This window comes from Drosophila santomea, chromosome 3R (assembly GCF_016746245.2).
Source record: "Drosophila santomea strain STO CAGO 1482 chromosome 3R, Prin_Dsan_1.1, whole genome shotgun sequence".
Lineage (NCBI taxonomy): Eukaryota > Metazoa > Arthropoda > Insecta > Diptera > Drosophilidae > Drosophila > Drosophila santomea.
The window spans coordinates 20,524,970-20,537,971 of record NC_053019.2 but is presented as its reverse complement, the minus strand read 5'-3'; the positions used below and the strand labels follow the sequence as shown (position 1 = coordinate 20,537,971).

The following is a 13,002-nucleotide window of genomic DNA, read 5'->3' as shown; positions in this document are numbered from 1 at the left end:
ACTGCAGTCCGCTGAATAATTGCGGGGGCGTTCTTGCTCGGGTTCGATGTGCTCGTTTCTGGGGCTCCAGACTCAATTACCATTAACCCTCGATTACCAAAGCGTATTCAAGTGGAAACGGATGTTATAGGCATATGCAAAAAAAATTTATTATAAATAAGGCTCAATTATTATGATTAGGTATCGGGTAATAAAATATCTACTATTCCCATTTGATTTGAGATAAACTACAATGTGAATGTAATCGCTCAAAAAGTGCTAATGAAAAATGTAAAAAAGTAATCATCAGTTTCATTACAAATTGTGTGTTTGGGTTAATCTTTTACAGCTCTTTGTTGTCTGAGTACGTGTCATTAAGATTATAGAGTAAGTCTAAAAAGCGTTTTAATAGTATATGATTTTTCTCCAGTAGAACTCATAAAAGAGTTGATATTATATATTTCTATGAATTATTTTATACATCGAAGTAGTTATTATGTATAAACAGAGCATATTCAACAGAAACTTGATCCCATATTATACAGGAAAACTCCTAAAAGGATATATGTGATTTTAATACATCTAAAATTTTGAAGTTAAAAAAGTAACGCTCGATTCCGTAAACAGTCGATTAATAGTTATCAGCCAGTGCTGTACAGTTTACTCTTCGTTAAAGCCAGTGCTAATAAAGTTGGCTCTGCCTATTATTGGTAACTGGTGTTTGTTGCGTGTTTAGGCATTGTTTCGGACTAAAACCGCCATTGGTTGCTTCCATTTTATCGTAAATTGTAATAAATATGTTAAGTTGTTAGTTCTGAGGACACCAAACACGCAATGCATTATTACCTGGCAGCTATCTGTCTGGCGGGCTTTATGGGCTCAGGTTAGTGATGCGATTCCCAAGCCACACCCAAGGCTCCAAGTGAATCATGTGAATTGGCCACCCGAAACTAACGCTCGTCCATTTCACAGCTCTCGGCCAGTACAACCTGGTGCAGAAGGACAACTGCATCATACCAAAGATCCTGCAGGGATCATGGTTCTCCTGGGAAACGGGCCTGCCCACGCTGACGGTGATCGACGCCACCTCGATGTCCAGCCGAGGCTACTGCATCAACTACATGCGCCACAAGGGCGACGAGTACTCATTTGTCTTCAAGGAGCGATCCAAGGACTGCTACCACTGTGTCAGAACCATTATCCGCACCCTCAATGTGTTCGAAAAATTTGAGGGACCCTGCGTGGGCATACCAGCTGGACAGGAACCCACCGTGGACTATGTGTGTCGTGGTGTTAAGGATGACCAGCAGCTGATCACCCTCTTTAACGAGAACTTTGTGCCCATCAACTGCCGTTCGTCGCTTGAGGGAGTGTGGCACTTTACGTACCAGGTTAGTTAACATTTTGGGGGTGGATTTATATGGTGATTTGATCAAATAATTAATCTTGTGTCGAATATTCATTACAGAACCGTTTCCGATTCACGGGCGTATGTGATAAGCCTGATGCTCGCATTCAGTCCTGTCAAACGGCGGGAACCCAGTTCCTTATCCAGAACCAGAAGTTCAACGTCACCTACCAGCAGTGCGAGGGTATGGAGGGCACATTTACTGGTACCGTGGAGTTCAGCTGCCTGGGCGATTGGTTTGTGGGCAAGAATCACTACTTTGCCGTCGCCAATACGAAGGAATCGCGTAAGGATGAGAAGTACCGCTGCTTCCTCAAGAATCGTGATGACGATCTGTACGTGGGCGTTTCCATTACGGCCGAGTGTAACACACTGAAGACGCCAGAAACCTCTCCGGAGCGTCTGAAGCTGACGCCCGTGAAGGCCGAGTTTGTGGAACCCGGTTGCACGCTACCCCAAAACTTTAGCGGCGAATGGGTGAACACTGCCAACATTGATGCCGATGTCTCGATCAGTGAGACCCACATCAACGAGACGTACTATCCGGATAAGGCTCGATACCGAAAGACCATCTATGTTTGCCGAGAGCGACGAGGTAATCGTGTAATGATGGCCCGCCTCACCGTCGACGGTTGCCAGAAAGATTATGTGTGTTTTGACTTTATGCCCCGCCACCACAACATTATTCGCTACCGCAAGGGTTTGGCTGTGATCAAGGACGATTTCAGTACAGTCTGCTCCTGGGTACAGTTCCCCAACTCGGAGGCATGGAAATATGACCTGTTTCTTGCCCGAAATCCTGTGCCTGTTCGTTGCCCCGTTGCGGGAAAATTCAACTTTACGCAGCGAGGAGAGCATCCATTTAGAACGAGGTTTGTTTTGTTTTCCGAATGTAACATGAAACATATAATTAATGTGTATACCTTACAGAATCCTTGGTGGTGTCACTTTGAGTCCGCGTCCCGATATCCATTGCAAGCAGAACATCTCGGATTTGTCGGTTTGCGATACTGATCAAAAGGAATTGGCGGTGGATGAAAACTACTGCCTGTCGGTGGATCATTTGGGTCGTCCTGTTGATATCTACAGTGACCCCGATTACCGCATGAAGTGCATTGGCTTCTGGAAGGAGAACCTCAAGTCCTACCTGATCACCTACGACGATCTGGATCCGCTATCCAAGTATCGCTGCTGGGTCTATCAGCGCGCTGACCTCAACCGTGTCCTCATGTCGCAGGCTGTGGGTGCATTCTGCAAACTGGAGCAGGACGTGACCTCGTGGAACCACTCGGAGGGTGCCGCCGTTGCCATCGATGCCGTGGAGTACGAAAGGGAGCGCGACGACTGTCCCATGTACTTTGATGACGGATTGAACCCTTGGAAGCCGTCGGATGCCTCCAACATCATATTCGACTGGGACTTTTACCGAGCAGGAGCAGCGACACTCAATTCACAGCTGACTGGTCTCGTTATCGTGGCCTTAGTCCTGGTTAGGAGTTTAGTAGCTTACTAAGATCACAAGTATTTTTTAACGATTCCATCCAACGAAATTTACAAATATTTTCAACCAACAAAAATGACTTAGGAGCAATTGCGTGCCTTAGAATGCGAATTTTAGAAAGTCTTAAGCAAATTTTAAAATTAGTTTGTAAGATCATGACAATTTGTACTAGTAACAGCCATTCCGTCCCAAACGTATCTCAAATGTTTTGTGCAAATAAATAAAGCAGCTAAATAAATGCCTCGACCTAAATTTATGTTTTCTTAATATTTATAAAAAATTTTTTCATTCTTAATATACAAATATTTAAAGGGGCTTCCCTCTTATATACTGTGTCGATATTTTGCCCGCTACTGTTAACGATAAGAAATCGATGACAGCTGACTACACTTTAAACAGTGTTGTGTAATTTTTTAAACAAATCGGCCCAAACCGAACGGAGCAAAGAATTTTTATTTTGAGCTGAAAATTCTCAATTCTTACACATCCCAACATGACCCTCTCGTTGCTCCTGCGTAGCGCTGTTCGTTGCAATGGTAAGGACCCACGGGATGGCCAATTGCCTTACTATTGGTCGCAAAACAGCTTTCATTATATAACCAAACCGTTTGTTGGTATCCCAATTAGCCGCAAATATTGTTAAGTCGGCTCGCATCACGCCCCTGAAGAGCTACTCCACCCTGGTGGCCAATGTTCAGCGAAAGGCGGTGGTCCAGCCCCTTGCCGTGGCCAAGATTGCAGCGGTGAGTGTTTGGAGTTGAAAATTTAGTGGTGGCTGCTTATACTAAATAGTAATCCCCGACGCTTATGCAGCCCGTCGTGCGCGAGATCTCCGTGAGTGCACCTCGTATGGCTGCCGCTGGATCCAGTCACACCCTCCTCTGGACTGTGGAGCGGATTGTGTCCGCCGGCCTGTTGGCCGTCATTCCAGCTGCCTTCATAGCTCCATCCCAGGTCTTGGACGCTCTTTTGGCCATCTCCGTCGTCATCCACACCCACTGGTAAGATATCCCAAAGTAAAATCAAACTATTATTAATATTTTCCTTATTAACCAAAACAGGGGTGTTGAGGCCATGGTAGTGGACTACATGCGGCCATCTGTCGTTGGAAACGTCCTGCCCAAGGTAGCCCACATTGCGCTGATCATCATCTCGGTGGCCGCACTGGGTGGCCTTTTCTACTTCATCCAGAACGATGTGGGTCTGGCCAATGGCATCAAGCGATTCTGGGCCATCAAGGGCAAGGATACACAGAAGGCTTAAATGTCAACGGAGCAACCAGTTGACGAACCACGAAACACCAGTTATTTATTCTTAGTTTCGCGATAAGCATTAAATAAAGAATTGTAAAAAGTCACAGCTGCACAGAGAGGGTTTTGTACAAAATTATATATTCAACAAGAAAATCAGCACTAAAACAGTTGGGCAACGGGCACCACCTTTGTTACGTATGGTAATCTACTGTAAACAATAAATTTGGGCTATTGTCCAGTTTTGGTCATGACTTGGCCTGCACATTGTTTGTGTAGAATAACCGAAGGGCATCCCATTGTTTGGTGTGCAGCAGAATGTGCGGTCGGCACTGACGCATGTGGTCTACTGCCTGATCCGGAGTCCAGCCGTTCTTCTGCAAAGTAAAAGTTGTCAGCATTTATAGAACTTTGTGCAAATGGATGATTAACCCACCATCATTAGGTAGCATCCCACCAAAGTAGCACTTCGCGTCCTACCCGCCTTGCAGTGCACATAGACGGAACCCACGTTCTCCGGCTGGTAAGAGGAACTCAGACCGCCAATCCTCTGCTTGAGTGGCAGGAACTTGTTTATGAACTCCACGCCGCGGAAGAGCTTTTCCTGGTTGGGCGACTCAAAAATGTCGGTGGTGGCCAGTTGCAAAAACTCAATGCCCAGCTTCCGCCACTTCTCCGTGTTGTTGGAGAAGGCGGTCAGCTCGTAGTCCTCGTTCATCGATACCACCGCCTTCATGTTCTCCTTTTCAATGAGCTGAGCGATTGAACAAGGATTATGAAGGATTCTTGGCTTGGTTTTGCAGGGCTACTTACGTCATTGGCCTGGCTGCGAAAGGGCAGGGCTCCCAGTATCACATGCTCATCAATGCGATCGTACCAATTCCTGGCCGAGGCCTTCTCCATCAGGACATTGTACAGCAGGGTGGGGTAGAAGGACACACGTGCGAACATGGCAGCCTGGAATAACAGGTGTCCGTCGGAGGATTAGGAATCGGGGGACAGGTGGCAAGTACTGGGTCAGCGGGGCAAAGCAACAGCTGTAACTTTCACCAGCACAAACGGCTGAGCTCGAAGAGTGATTCGCTGTGCGACTGACTCGGTTGAAGCGCGGTTTGGAACTGGTTTCGATTTTAAATTCGGTTTTGGGCTGTGACTTTTTGAGTCTGGGTGTCTGGCACGCAGGGCGCAGCTTCTACTTACACTCATCTCCATGCCGGCTGCTCTGAGGCTGACGGGATTGGACGAGACAAAAACTGGTGATTCACACAAGCGGAAATCTTCCTCTTATTCTAATTAGTCCCGCTCCGAATTATCACCTTCGAGCGCGCGTCAACAGCTCCAATTCAGATTTCCTTCTGTTAAATCTGTGCTTTCCTTTGCATAACGAAACAACAGGCGGAAAAGCCAGGGGCGTAGCTAGGAAGCCCCGGGAATTTTTCGGGATACACTTAAAATATGGGGGCACATTTTAGGGTATTTACTAATCGCAGATGCCCGGGAAATAATAGCTTAGCATAATTTCCACATTTTGGTGCCAAAATATGTTAAAAAGTAGAAATGTTTTAAAAATATATTTGAAAAATTTAATGTTTTACCGTTGGTATTAAGCAAATTGTAATATTGTAATTTGATTTGTAATAATAAAAAAAGTTGCGCTTGCATTTTGATATCATCCTGACTAAATATTAATACGCCTTCTTCGAGTTTTGTACCACTAAGTATATGCTTTCCCAGTGATAAAACCGCTGCAATTGTAGCCCCAAATATTTTTGGAGACGCCCCTGGAAACGACTGTTTTTAACGCGGTGCTTTGCAACACTAGCACACAAACGTCGGCCCGTTCACAGCACTAAACATTGCAACAAAAAAAGATTAAAAAAGAATCTTACGTGTGAAAAATTAAGGAAAGACAACCAAGGCATTCCAACCACCACCACGTCGAGGTGGCCAAAATGAGCTACCAGTAAGTCCAACGAATGCGCCGAGAAAAAGCAATCCAAGCACTTTGCTTACCCTGCGCCCCAAGAAGAAAGTAAATAACACAACACGTCAGAAGTGGAAGAGCACCATATAGACGCAGCAAAGGCGAAGATCAAAATTGCCGTTGTACATCTTAGACCTCCACATTGCCATCGAGCAAGCAGATAGGCGACGATGAAGGCCAACAGTTGGATGTGCCTGCTGGCACTGCTCCTCGCCTGGCAGCTGCGGGCGGAGGAGCTCCAAGGGCCCAACACTGAAGCCACTGGCAACAGTCTGGGCTCTGCCACGGCCACAGGTACGGGTACTGGAACAGGCTTGGGCACGGGGACAGCCACGCCAACACTGCCCAATGAGCCCTCCACCCAGGCGGAGGCCGAGGAGGTGACCACGGCGGAGTCAGAGTCACGGGTTCCGTCGGAAAGTAACGAACGCAAGTCAGCCAAGCCCAAGGAGTCCACGGAATTTGCTCCCAGGACGAAGGTCATGCCGGCATACCTGCTCGATCACCTGTGGAACGAAAGTCTGATGAAGCAGGAAAAGCTAAAAGCTGAGATCAAACGCATCGAAGCCAAACGCCAGCCAACTGAAGCGTTAGAGCTTACCCCAGAGCAGATAGAAGGTAAGTGGGCATTGATTTATTTGTTATGCACTTGCTGATTACGATACTCGTAGCTCAAACCGTGTACGACAACGCCATGGACATGTTGGCCAAGCCAAGCACGGATAAACGGGTAGCCTTCGTTCTGCTTAAGAAGGCTGCTGCCTTAAATCACCTCAAGGCTAGGGCGGAACTAGCCTGGGCCGTCCTACTGGGTCACTGGATGGACTTTGATTTCAACCATGCTGCCGATGAGTTTGAGAGTCTGGCCAACGAAGGTGTCCCAGAGGCACACATGGGTCTGGGATTCCTTTATTCGGCTGGCGTTGGCGGTAAAAATGTAAGCCAGCCCCTGGCACTGATCCACTATAACCTGGCTGCCGCCGGTGATAATACTCTGGCCCAAATGGCCATGGGTTATCGCTATCTGTATGGCATCAATGTGCCCATTAGCTGTGAGAAGGCACTGATCCAGTACAAGCGAGTAGCCAAGAAAGTGGCTTCCAAAATAACCTTCGCCAATGGGCCGGTTGTTCATCGGGTGAGACTGCTGGACGACCTAGAGAATCCCGGCAGTCCTGAAACTGAGATTGTCGACTATTACAAACTTCTGGCCGACAAAGGCGACATTCAGTCTCAGGTGGGATTGGGTCAGTTGTATTACCAGGGCGGCAAGGTCACCCAGCAGGATCACCAAAAGGCTTTGGAATATTTCTCACTGGCCGCCACTGCGGGTAATGCAGTTGGCTTCGCGTTTTTGGGCAAGCTTTATCTGGAAGGAAGTGATCAAATCAAGGCCGATAATGATGCAGCATTTAAGGTGCGTATAACATTTATAACAGTAGAACAGTTTTATATAAATGTATATTTTTTATATGTGTTATTTTTTTTCTCAGTACTTCTCCAAGGCCGCTGAAATGGGGGATCCAGTCGGCCAAAGCGGACTGGGCCTCATGTATCTGAAGGGATTAGGGGTGCCCAAGGACTCCATCAAGGCTTTATCCTATTTCACTCAGGCGGCTGATCAAGGTTGGGTTGATGGGCAACTGCAGCTAGGCAATATGTATTTCAGTAAGTGAATGAAACTTCTTTTTAATGATTAGGTTTCGAAGAACCATCAAATATATAACTTTTTCAGCTGGCGATGGCGTTAAAACCGATTACAAGCTAGCTTTTAAGTACTACAATTTGGCCACTCAATCAGGTCATGTGTTAGCCTATTACAATCTGGGAGTTATGAATGCCTACGGTATGGGAATGCTGCGTTCATGTCCAGCAGCGGTAGAAGTAAGTTTATTGCTCAGTTAATATGTTAATTATTTTCTAACCCGTTTCGTATTTGTAAATTCCAGTTCTTCAAGACCGTGTCAGAGCGTGGACGTTGGAGCAGCCGATTGATGCACGCCTATAGCGACTATAAAGAGAACCGTATCGACAAAGCCTACATGCAGTACTCGTTGATGGCCGAAGTGGGCTATGAGGTGGCTCAAAGTAATGCCGCCTTTTTACTAGACCGCAAGGAGGTGCATGTGTTTAACGATCGCCACGAAGATCTGATTCGTGCCTTCTATTACTGGAAACGGGCAGCCGGACAGGGCTACTCTGCGGCTCAAGTCAAGCTGGGCGATTACTATTACTACGGTTGGGGAACTTCGGAGGACTTCGAAACCGCCGCTGCCCTTTACAGGTTGGTTTGAAATAAATTTACAATTGTTGGAGCGACTTATGACTGAACCAATCACCACAGGAAAGCCTCAGAGCAGCAATATAATGCCCAAGCCATGTTTAATTTGGGTTACATGCACGAGCAAGGGCTCGGAATGAAGAAGGACTGGCATCTGGCAAAGAGACTATACGATTTGGCTGCCGAAACCAATTCGGACGCCAAAGTGCCTGTGGCCATTGCGCTTTTTAAGCTACAAATGCTCGCCACGATTGAATCAATCAAGGAGGTAATTATCCGATCCTTTGGAAAAACTGTGGACTATGTTTTTGATGTTGTTCCCCTTTAGTCACCTTATAGGTTTATCTTTTACATGGATGAAAACATTGCTGCCAATTGGGACTTGTACATGATCACGGTTCTGACTCTCCTGTTGGGCATCATCATGTATATGAGGCGCCCATTCCAGCAGCCGGATCTGCCGGCACAACAGCCAGCTGCAGATGACATTGCTGCTGCGCCAGTTAACCTGGCTCCGGTTGGCGCGGAAGCAGCTGCTGTCGCCGGAGTGGTCGAAGGTGTCGCTGGAGTGGGAGCCACACCTGTTGCCACAGCTTCATCTCACGCAGCTGTGGCCACGTCCTCCTCTACGGAAACCTCAGCAACCACTGCGTCCAGTGCCGATGCAGCGTCGCAAGGGGGAAGTGGCACGACATCAGCGGCGCCGGATGGCGCTAACACACTCGATCCCACTGGTTAGTCTTAGTAAATTGGTTAATCATCCCTCTAGGTTAATTAGTGTGCGTGTAAATATTTATCATCTAATTTCGCCCGATGTAATATTTTTTATTAATTCTAAAACCGACCTTTTTAGATATTTAAAAAATATCGTACTCAGAATGTAAATGTTGTACTGATAAACCAATGAATCGATCGACATTTGATATATGTTTTTGTTTATTTTAAAAAAGATTTTCATCAAATCATGTTGGGGTTCCATTTCAGTACGTCCCATTTTAGTAAATTAAATTAATTTGCTTAGTTTTGGGTTACTTTCAAGGGCCTTTGGGATGCTATTTTAAGGGCGGTCTTCAAGGTGCAACTCAGATCGATAAACTAAAGAATGTTACATTTCCATGGTTTATTTTAATGGGAGCTGACAATGTGGAGTTAAACTGCAAATTTCTAGCCTAAGCGTAGTAGTTAAGATTAGCCTTCTTCTTCGCCTGCACTTCCATGATGGCATCCATGAAGTCTTCGTGCGTAACCGAATTGGCGGAGCGACGCAGTGCAATCATACCAGCTTCCACACAAACGGCCTTGCACTGGGCGCCGTTGAAGTCATCCGTGGATCGGGACAGTTCCTCGAAGTTCACATCATTGCTAACGTTCATTTTACGGGAGTGGATCTGCATGATACGGGCACGGGCTTCCTCGTTAGGATGTGGGAACTCGATCTTACGATCCAGACGACCAGAGCGCAGCAGAGCAGGATCCAGAATGTCTACGCGATTGGTGGCCGCAATCACCTTAATATCTGCAGTAGAACTGAAACCGTCGAGCTGATTAAGCAGCTCCAACATAGTTCGCTGGACCTCACGGTCACCGGCCTTCTCCGAATCGAAACGCTTTGTGCCAATGGCGTCCAACTCGTCAATGAAGATAATAGCAGGCGCCTTCTCCTTGGCCAAGGCGAAGGCATCGCGCACCAGCTTGGCACCATCACCAATAAACATTTGCACCAGCTGGGGACCTGCCAGCTTGAGGAAGGTGGACTTTGTCTGAGCGGCGCAGGCACGGGCCAGCAAAGTTTTGCCAGTTCCAGGGGGGCCGTACAAAAGTACACCTGTAAAAGGGAAGGATTAATATGGTTGTACGAGATTCTTACGAGTGAGAAACCTACCTTTGGGTGGGTGAATGCCAAGGTTTTTGAACTTCTCCTTGTGCGTCATGGGCAGCACCACTGCCTCGATGAGCTCCTGTATCTGCTTGTCCAAGCCTCCAATGTCGGAGTATTGCTCTGTGGGTCGCTCGTCCACCTCCATGGCCTTGACGCGGGCATCGTACTCAGCCGGAAGGGTTTCCAGAATCAAGTAGGAGTCTTTGTTGACTCCGACCAGATCACCTGGCTTCAGTTTTTCGGCATCAACCAGGCCGATGACGGGCAGGAAATACGCCTGTCGAGTGGATGTTTTGATAACGGCGCACTTGCCCTTTCGCTGGTTATCCAGAACAGTGACGGAGCCATCGTCCTCCTCCTCCTGTGGATCCACATCCAGCAGCTCTATTACATTGGACACCAGGTAGGGCAGCGTCTTGTTGACCTAATAGTGAAGTACTTTACGAATGAGGCTGTTTGGCAGGGAGGAGGTGTTTTATTGTGATCCCTACCTTGATCTTTTCGGTGTTGTCCTTGATCTTTTCATTTTGCGCCTGAATCTCGTGGGTTATGCGTATCACCTCGCTCTTCATGATCTTGATTTCGTTGTCCATCAGGCGAGTCCTGCTCACAATCTCATCGGTAGACATACGCATCACCTCCTCGCCCAGCGACTCCTCGCCGTCCTCCCAAATTGATTTATCCTCCAGAGTCTGAGCCATGTTTACTACGCTTGTTGGTTGGCCTTTGCTGAATGTAATTCTTTGTTCAAATGCAATTATTGACGATCTTTTTGGGCAAACACTCTGCCGATGACTTGTAAATTTCTTGTTTTTTCAGCGGCAAGTGAGCAACACTGAAAGCCAGTGTTGACAACAGAGCGTCATCGCCGGCGCTTATCGATAGTGGCAGCGATAACACAGCGATAACAATTCGGCAGGCTTTACACAGAACGCTCTTTTCTGTAAAAGATTTGGCAATTTATATTTTAAAATTGCAAGTAGCCTTGTTTGCAATGTCCGAAAATAATGGTAAGTGTAGCAAAACGAGCTGTAGTGCCAACTGGAACTTAAAGTCGCCAAAAATCGCGAATCTCGTGCCCTTGAAGAGTTAGACACAAACTGACAAACGAGTCTTGTTTTTTTCCCCCTTGTTTCCAGAAGCGTCAGTCGAAACTAACTGTTTCCGAGGTGGCTTCACCCTGAAGGCTTCGCGCCTGGGCGGTGCTGTTCTGCGCCCAGCAGTGCTGGCCAACAGCAGCGGCTCCAACAATAGTTCCACATCCCCGGCCGCTGGGGAAGACAGCGCCCTGCTGAATAATCCGTTTCTGCGCGAGTCCAAGGACGAGGAGGATGACGACGAGGTGGTCGCCAGCGGATCTGCGGCAGCCGAGTCCACTGGCGACAAGGAGGACGACGAGGTGGACGAGCGGCCGGATCCGCTGACCAAGCTGCGCAGCAATGGCATTGAGCGCTCCAGCATGTTTGCCGCAGCCAAGAACAATATGCCTCATGTCCAGTCCAGCGGCTTCGTCTTCGGCCAGAATGTGCATGAGCGTGTGGTGGCCCCCAATGCTGAACAGGTCACCGCTGAACCGGACGCAGACACGGCGGGCAGCTCGGGATCAGCCCAGGAGGCTGCCACCTCCTCCACCGCTGCTACGTCGTCCTCGGCGCCATTGCTCTTCTCAAGCGTCATTCAGAACGCTGCCCAGACCACAGAGACCAGCGAGGCCGCTGCCTCGTCATCCATTTGCAGCAGCAGCAATAACAACAAGGAGTCCGCCGAGGCCAAGAGCCTGACGGATGTGGCCCGGGAGTACGAGGAGAGCCGTGCTCAGAAGCGCAAATACGAGGAGGTTGAAACCTTCACCGGCGAGGAGGATGAGATCAACATTATCGACGTGAGCTGCAAGCTATTCGCCTTTCTAAACAGCAACTGGGAGGAGCGTGGTCGCGGCAGTCTGCGCTTAAACGACGCCAAGGACGGAAGGGGCAACTCGCGCGTGGTGTTCCGCACATCTGGCAATCTGCGCCTGCTGCTCAACACCAAAGTTTGGGCCGCCATGGTGGCGGAGCGGGCCAGCCAAAAGTCCCTACGTCTAACGGCCATCGACAACTCTGGCGTTGTCAAGATCTTCCTGGCCATGGGCCGACCGGCGGACATTGCCCAGCTACACAAGGCGCTCAGCGAACGGATTGCCAAGCGCAAGGTCTCACATCCCGAGGAGTGTTCCGTTGAGGAGGCGAAAAACGGCGTCGCCTCTGAGGCAGCGGCTAGCTTGCAGCCGGAGTCGACGACTCACGATGACGATGATGAGGATGCTGCTCCCGGACCGTCGGGTGCCATTTCAGCTGAGGCGGACAGCTACGGTCCGAGTCCCAAGAAATTGATCGTCCAGCCCGATAGCAGCGCCGATGTACGTGTGCCGCCCGTTGAGGAGGGTGACGAGGATGCCGATGCCGAGGCCGAGGCCAAGGAGTCAACCGATCAGAATTAACCGCCGCTCGCTCTTGTTCTTTTTATACGATTCATACATGGAGAAATACAACACTCACAACAACCACTAATTAATAAAACGCGCCGTGAATTATTATAAATTAATTATAATAATTTATTAATAATTATTATTATTAAAAATAAAATGAAGTGCTGATTTGTAAACCCGTGAGCAGCGTCTACAAAAGACATTTATCCATTACGCTTTGTGTTTATATTTTTTTTGTTAAAAATGAAAAACC

At 48.0% G+C, this 13,002-nt stretch overlaps 6 protein-coding genes across 6 annotated transcripts; 4 read left to right on the top strand and 2 right to left on the bottom strand.

Annotated features, from left to right (window-relative positions):
• Positions 1 to 669: 669 nt before the first annotated feature.
• On the top strand, positions 670 to 3,140 carry LOC120451523. Its single transcript, XM_039635292.1, has 4 exons — positions 670 to 862; positions 952 to 1,370; positions 1,448 to 2,259; positions 2,318 to 3,140. Exons 1-4 carry the CDS (start codon positions 814 to 816, stop codon positions 2,898 to 2,900), a joined length of 1,863 nt encoding a protein of 620 aa, XP_039491226.1. The 5' UTR covers positions 670 to 813; the 3' UTR covers positions 2,901 to 3,140.
• Positions 3,141 to 3,266: 126 nt separating this feature from the next.
• LOC120453083 (succinate dehydrogenase [ubiquinone] cytochrome b small subunit, mitochondrial) lies at positions 3,267 to 4,245 on the top strand. Its single transcript, XM_039637610.2, has 4 exons — positions 3,267 to 3,424; positions 3,516 to 3,631; positions 3,702 to 3,889; positions 3,950 to 4,245. Exons 1-4 carry the CDS (start codon positions 3,382 to 3,384, stop codon positions 4,149 to 4,151), a joined length of 549 nt encoding a protein of 182 aa, XP_039493544.1. The 5' UTR covers positions 3,267 to 3,381; the 3' UTR covers positions 4,152 to 4,245.
• Positions 4,246 to 4,262: 17 nt separating this feature from the next.
• LOC120453082 (phosphatidylglycerophosphatase and protein-tyrosine phosphatase 1) lies at positions 4,263 to 5,532 on the bottom strand. Its single transcript, XM_039637609.2, has 4 exons — positions 5,339 to 5,532; positions 4,952 to 5,095; positions 4,575 to 4,892; positions 4,263 to 4,515 (listed from the first exon to the last, which is right to left on the bottom strand). Exons 1-4 carry the CDS (start codon positions 5,348 to 5,350, stop codon positions 4,387 to 4,389), a joined length of 603 nt encoding a protein of 200 aa, XP_039493543.1. The 5' UTR covers positions 5,351 to 5,532; the 3' UTR covers positions 4,263 to 4,386.
• A 200-nt stretch (positions 5,533 to 5,732) lies between these two features.
• Positions 5,733 to 9,328, top strand: LOC120453079 (protein sel-1 homolog 1). The gene is made up of 7 exons (XM_039637606.2): positions 5,733 to 6,740; positions 6,794 to 7,539; positions 7,616 to 7,790; positions 7,858 to 8,006; positions 8,072 to 8,406; positions 8,467 to 8,671; positions 8,732 to 9,328. Exons 1-7 carry the CDS (start codon positions 6,293 to 6,295, stop codon positions 9,140 to 9,142), a joined length of 2,469 nt encoding a protein of 822 aa, XP_039493540.1. The 5' UTR covers positions 5,733 to 6,292; the 3' UTR covers positions 9,143 to 9,328.
• A 180-nt stretch (positions 9,329 to 9,508) lies between these two features.
• On the bottom strand, positions 9,509 to 11,122 carry LOC120453081 (26S proteasome regulatory subunit 6A-B). Its single transcript, XM_039637608.2, has 3 exons — positions 10,774 to 11,122; positions 10,286 to 10,706; positions 9,509 to 10,228 (listed from the first exon to the last, which is right to left on the bottom strand). Exons 1-3 carry the CDS (start codon positions 10,981 to 10,983, stop codon positions 9,573 to 9,575), a joined length of 1,287 nt encoding a protein of 428 aa, XP_039493542.1. The 5' UTR covers positions 10,984 to 11,122; the 3' UTR covers positions 9,509 to 9,572.
• Positions 11,123 to 11,137: 15 nt separating this feature from the next.
• LOC120453080 (ran-binding protein 3) lies at positions 11,138 to 12,835 on the top strand. Its single transcript, XM_039637607.2, has 2 exons — positions 11,138 to 11,292; positions 11,422 to 12,835. The coding sequence occupies exons 1-2, from the start codon at positions 11,277 to 11,279 to the stop codon at positions 12,759 to 12,761; spliced, it is 1,356 nt and encodes a 451-aa protein (XP_039493541.1). The 5' UTR covers positions 11,138 to 11,276; the 3' UTR covers positions 12,762 to 12,835.
• Positions 12,836 to 13,002: the final 167 nt, after the last annotated feature.

Bases quoted from the DNA above. Each gene is read 5' to 3' on its own strand.
- LOC120453082 (XM_039637609.2), bottom strand. The intron at 4,893-4,951 runs GTAAGTAGCCCT...TCAATCGCTCAG, and splicing joins TTCGCAGCCAGGCCAATGAC to CTCATTGAAAAGGAGAACAT. The intron at 4,516-4,574 runs GTGGGTTAATCA...TTTACTTTGCAG, and splicing joins TGGGATGCTACCTAATGATG to AAGAACGGCTGGACTCCGGA.
- LOC120453081 (XM_039637608.2), bottom strand. From the start codon at position 10,983: ATGGCTCAGACTCTGGAGGATAAATCAATTTGGGAGGACGGCGAGGAG. The intron at 10,707-10,773 runs GTAGGGATCACA...CTTCACTATTAG, and splicing joins ACAACACCGAAAAGATCAAG to GTCAACAAGACGCTGCCCTA. The intron at 10,229-10,285 runs GTAGGTTTCTCA...TCCCTTTTACAG, and splicing joins TGGCATTCACCCACCCAAAG to GTGTACTTTTGTACGGCCCC.
- LOC120453079 (XM_039637606.2), top strand. From the start codon at position 6,293: ATGAAGGCCAACAGTTGGATGTGCCTGCTGGCACTGCTCCTCGCCTGG. The intron at 8,007-8,071 runs GTAAGTTTATTG...TGTAAATTCCAG, and splicing joins CATGTCCAGCAGCGGTAGAA to TTCTTCAAGACCGTGTCAGA. The intron at 8,407-8,466 runs GTTGGTTTGAAA...CAATCACCACAG, and splicing joins ACCGCCGCTGCCCTTTACAG to GAAAGCCTCAGAGCAGCAAT.
- LOC120453083 (XM_039637610.2), top strand. From the start codon at position 3,382: ATGACCCTCTCGTTGCTCCTGCGTAGCGCTGTTCGTTGCAATG. The intron at 3,425-3,515 runs GTAAGGACCCAC...TATCCCAATTAG, and splicing joins TAGCGCTGTTCGTTGCAATG to CCGCAAATATTGTTAAGTCG. The intron at 3,632-3,701 runs GTGAGTGTTTGG...ACGCTTATGCAG, and splicing joins CCGTGGCCAAGATTGCAGCG to CCCGTCGTGCGCGAGATCTC.
- LOC120451523 (XM_039635292.1), top strand. From the start codon at position 814: ATGCATTATTACCTGGCAGCTATCTGTCTGGCGGGCTTTATGGGCTCA. The intron at 1,371-1,447 runs GTTAGTTAACAT...TATTCATTACAG, and splicing joins TGTGGCACTTTACGTACCAG to AACCGTTTCCGATTCACGGG. The intron at 2,260-2,317 runs GTTTGTTTTGTT...TATACCTTACAG, and splicing joins GAGCATCCATTTAGAACGAG to AATCCTTGGTGGTGTCACTT.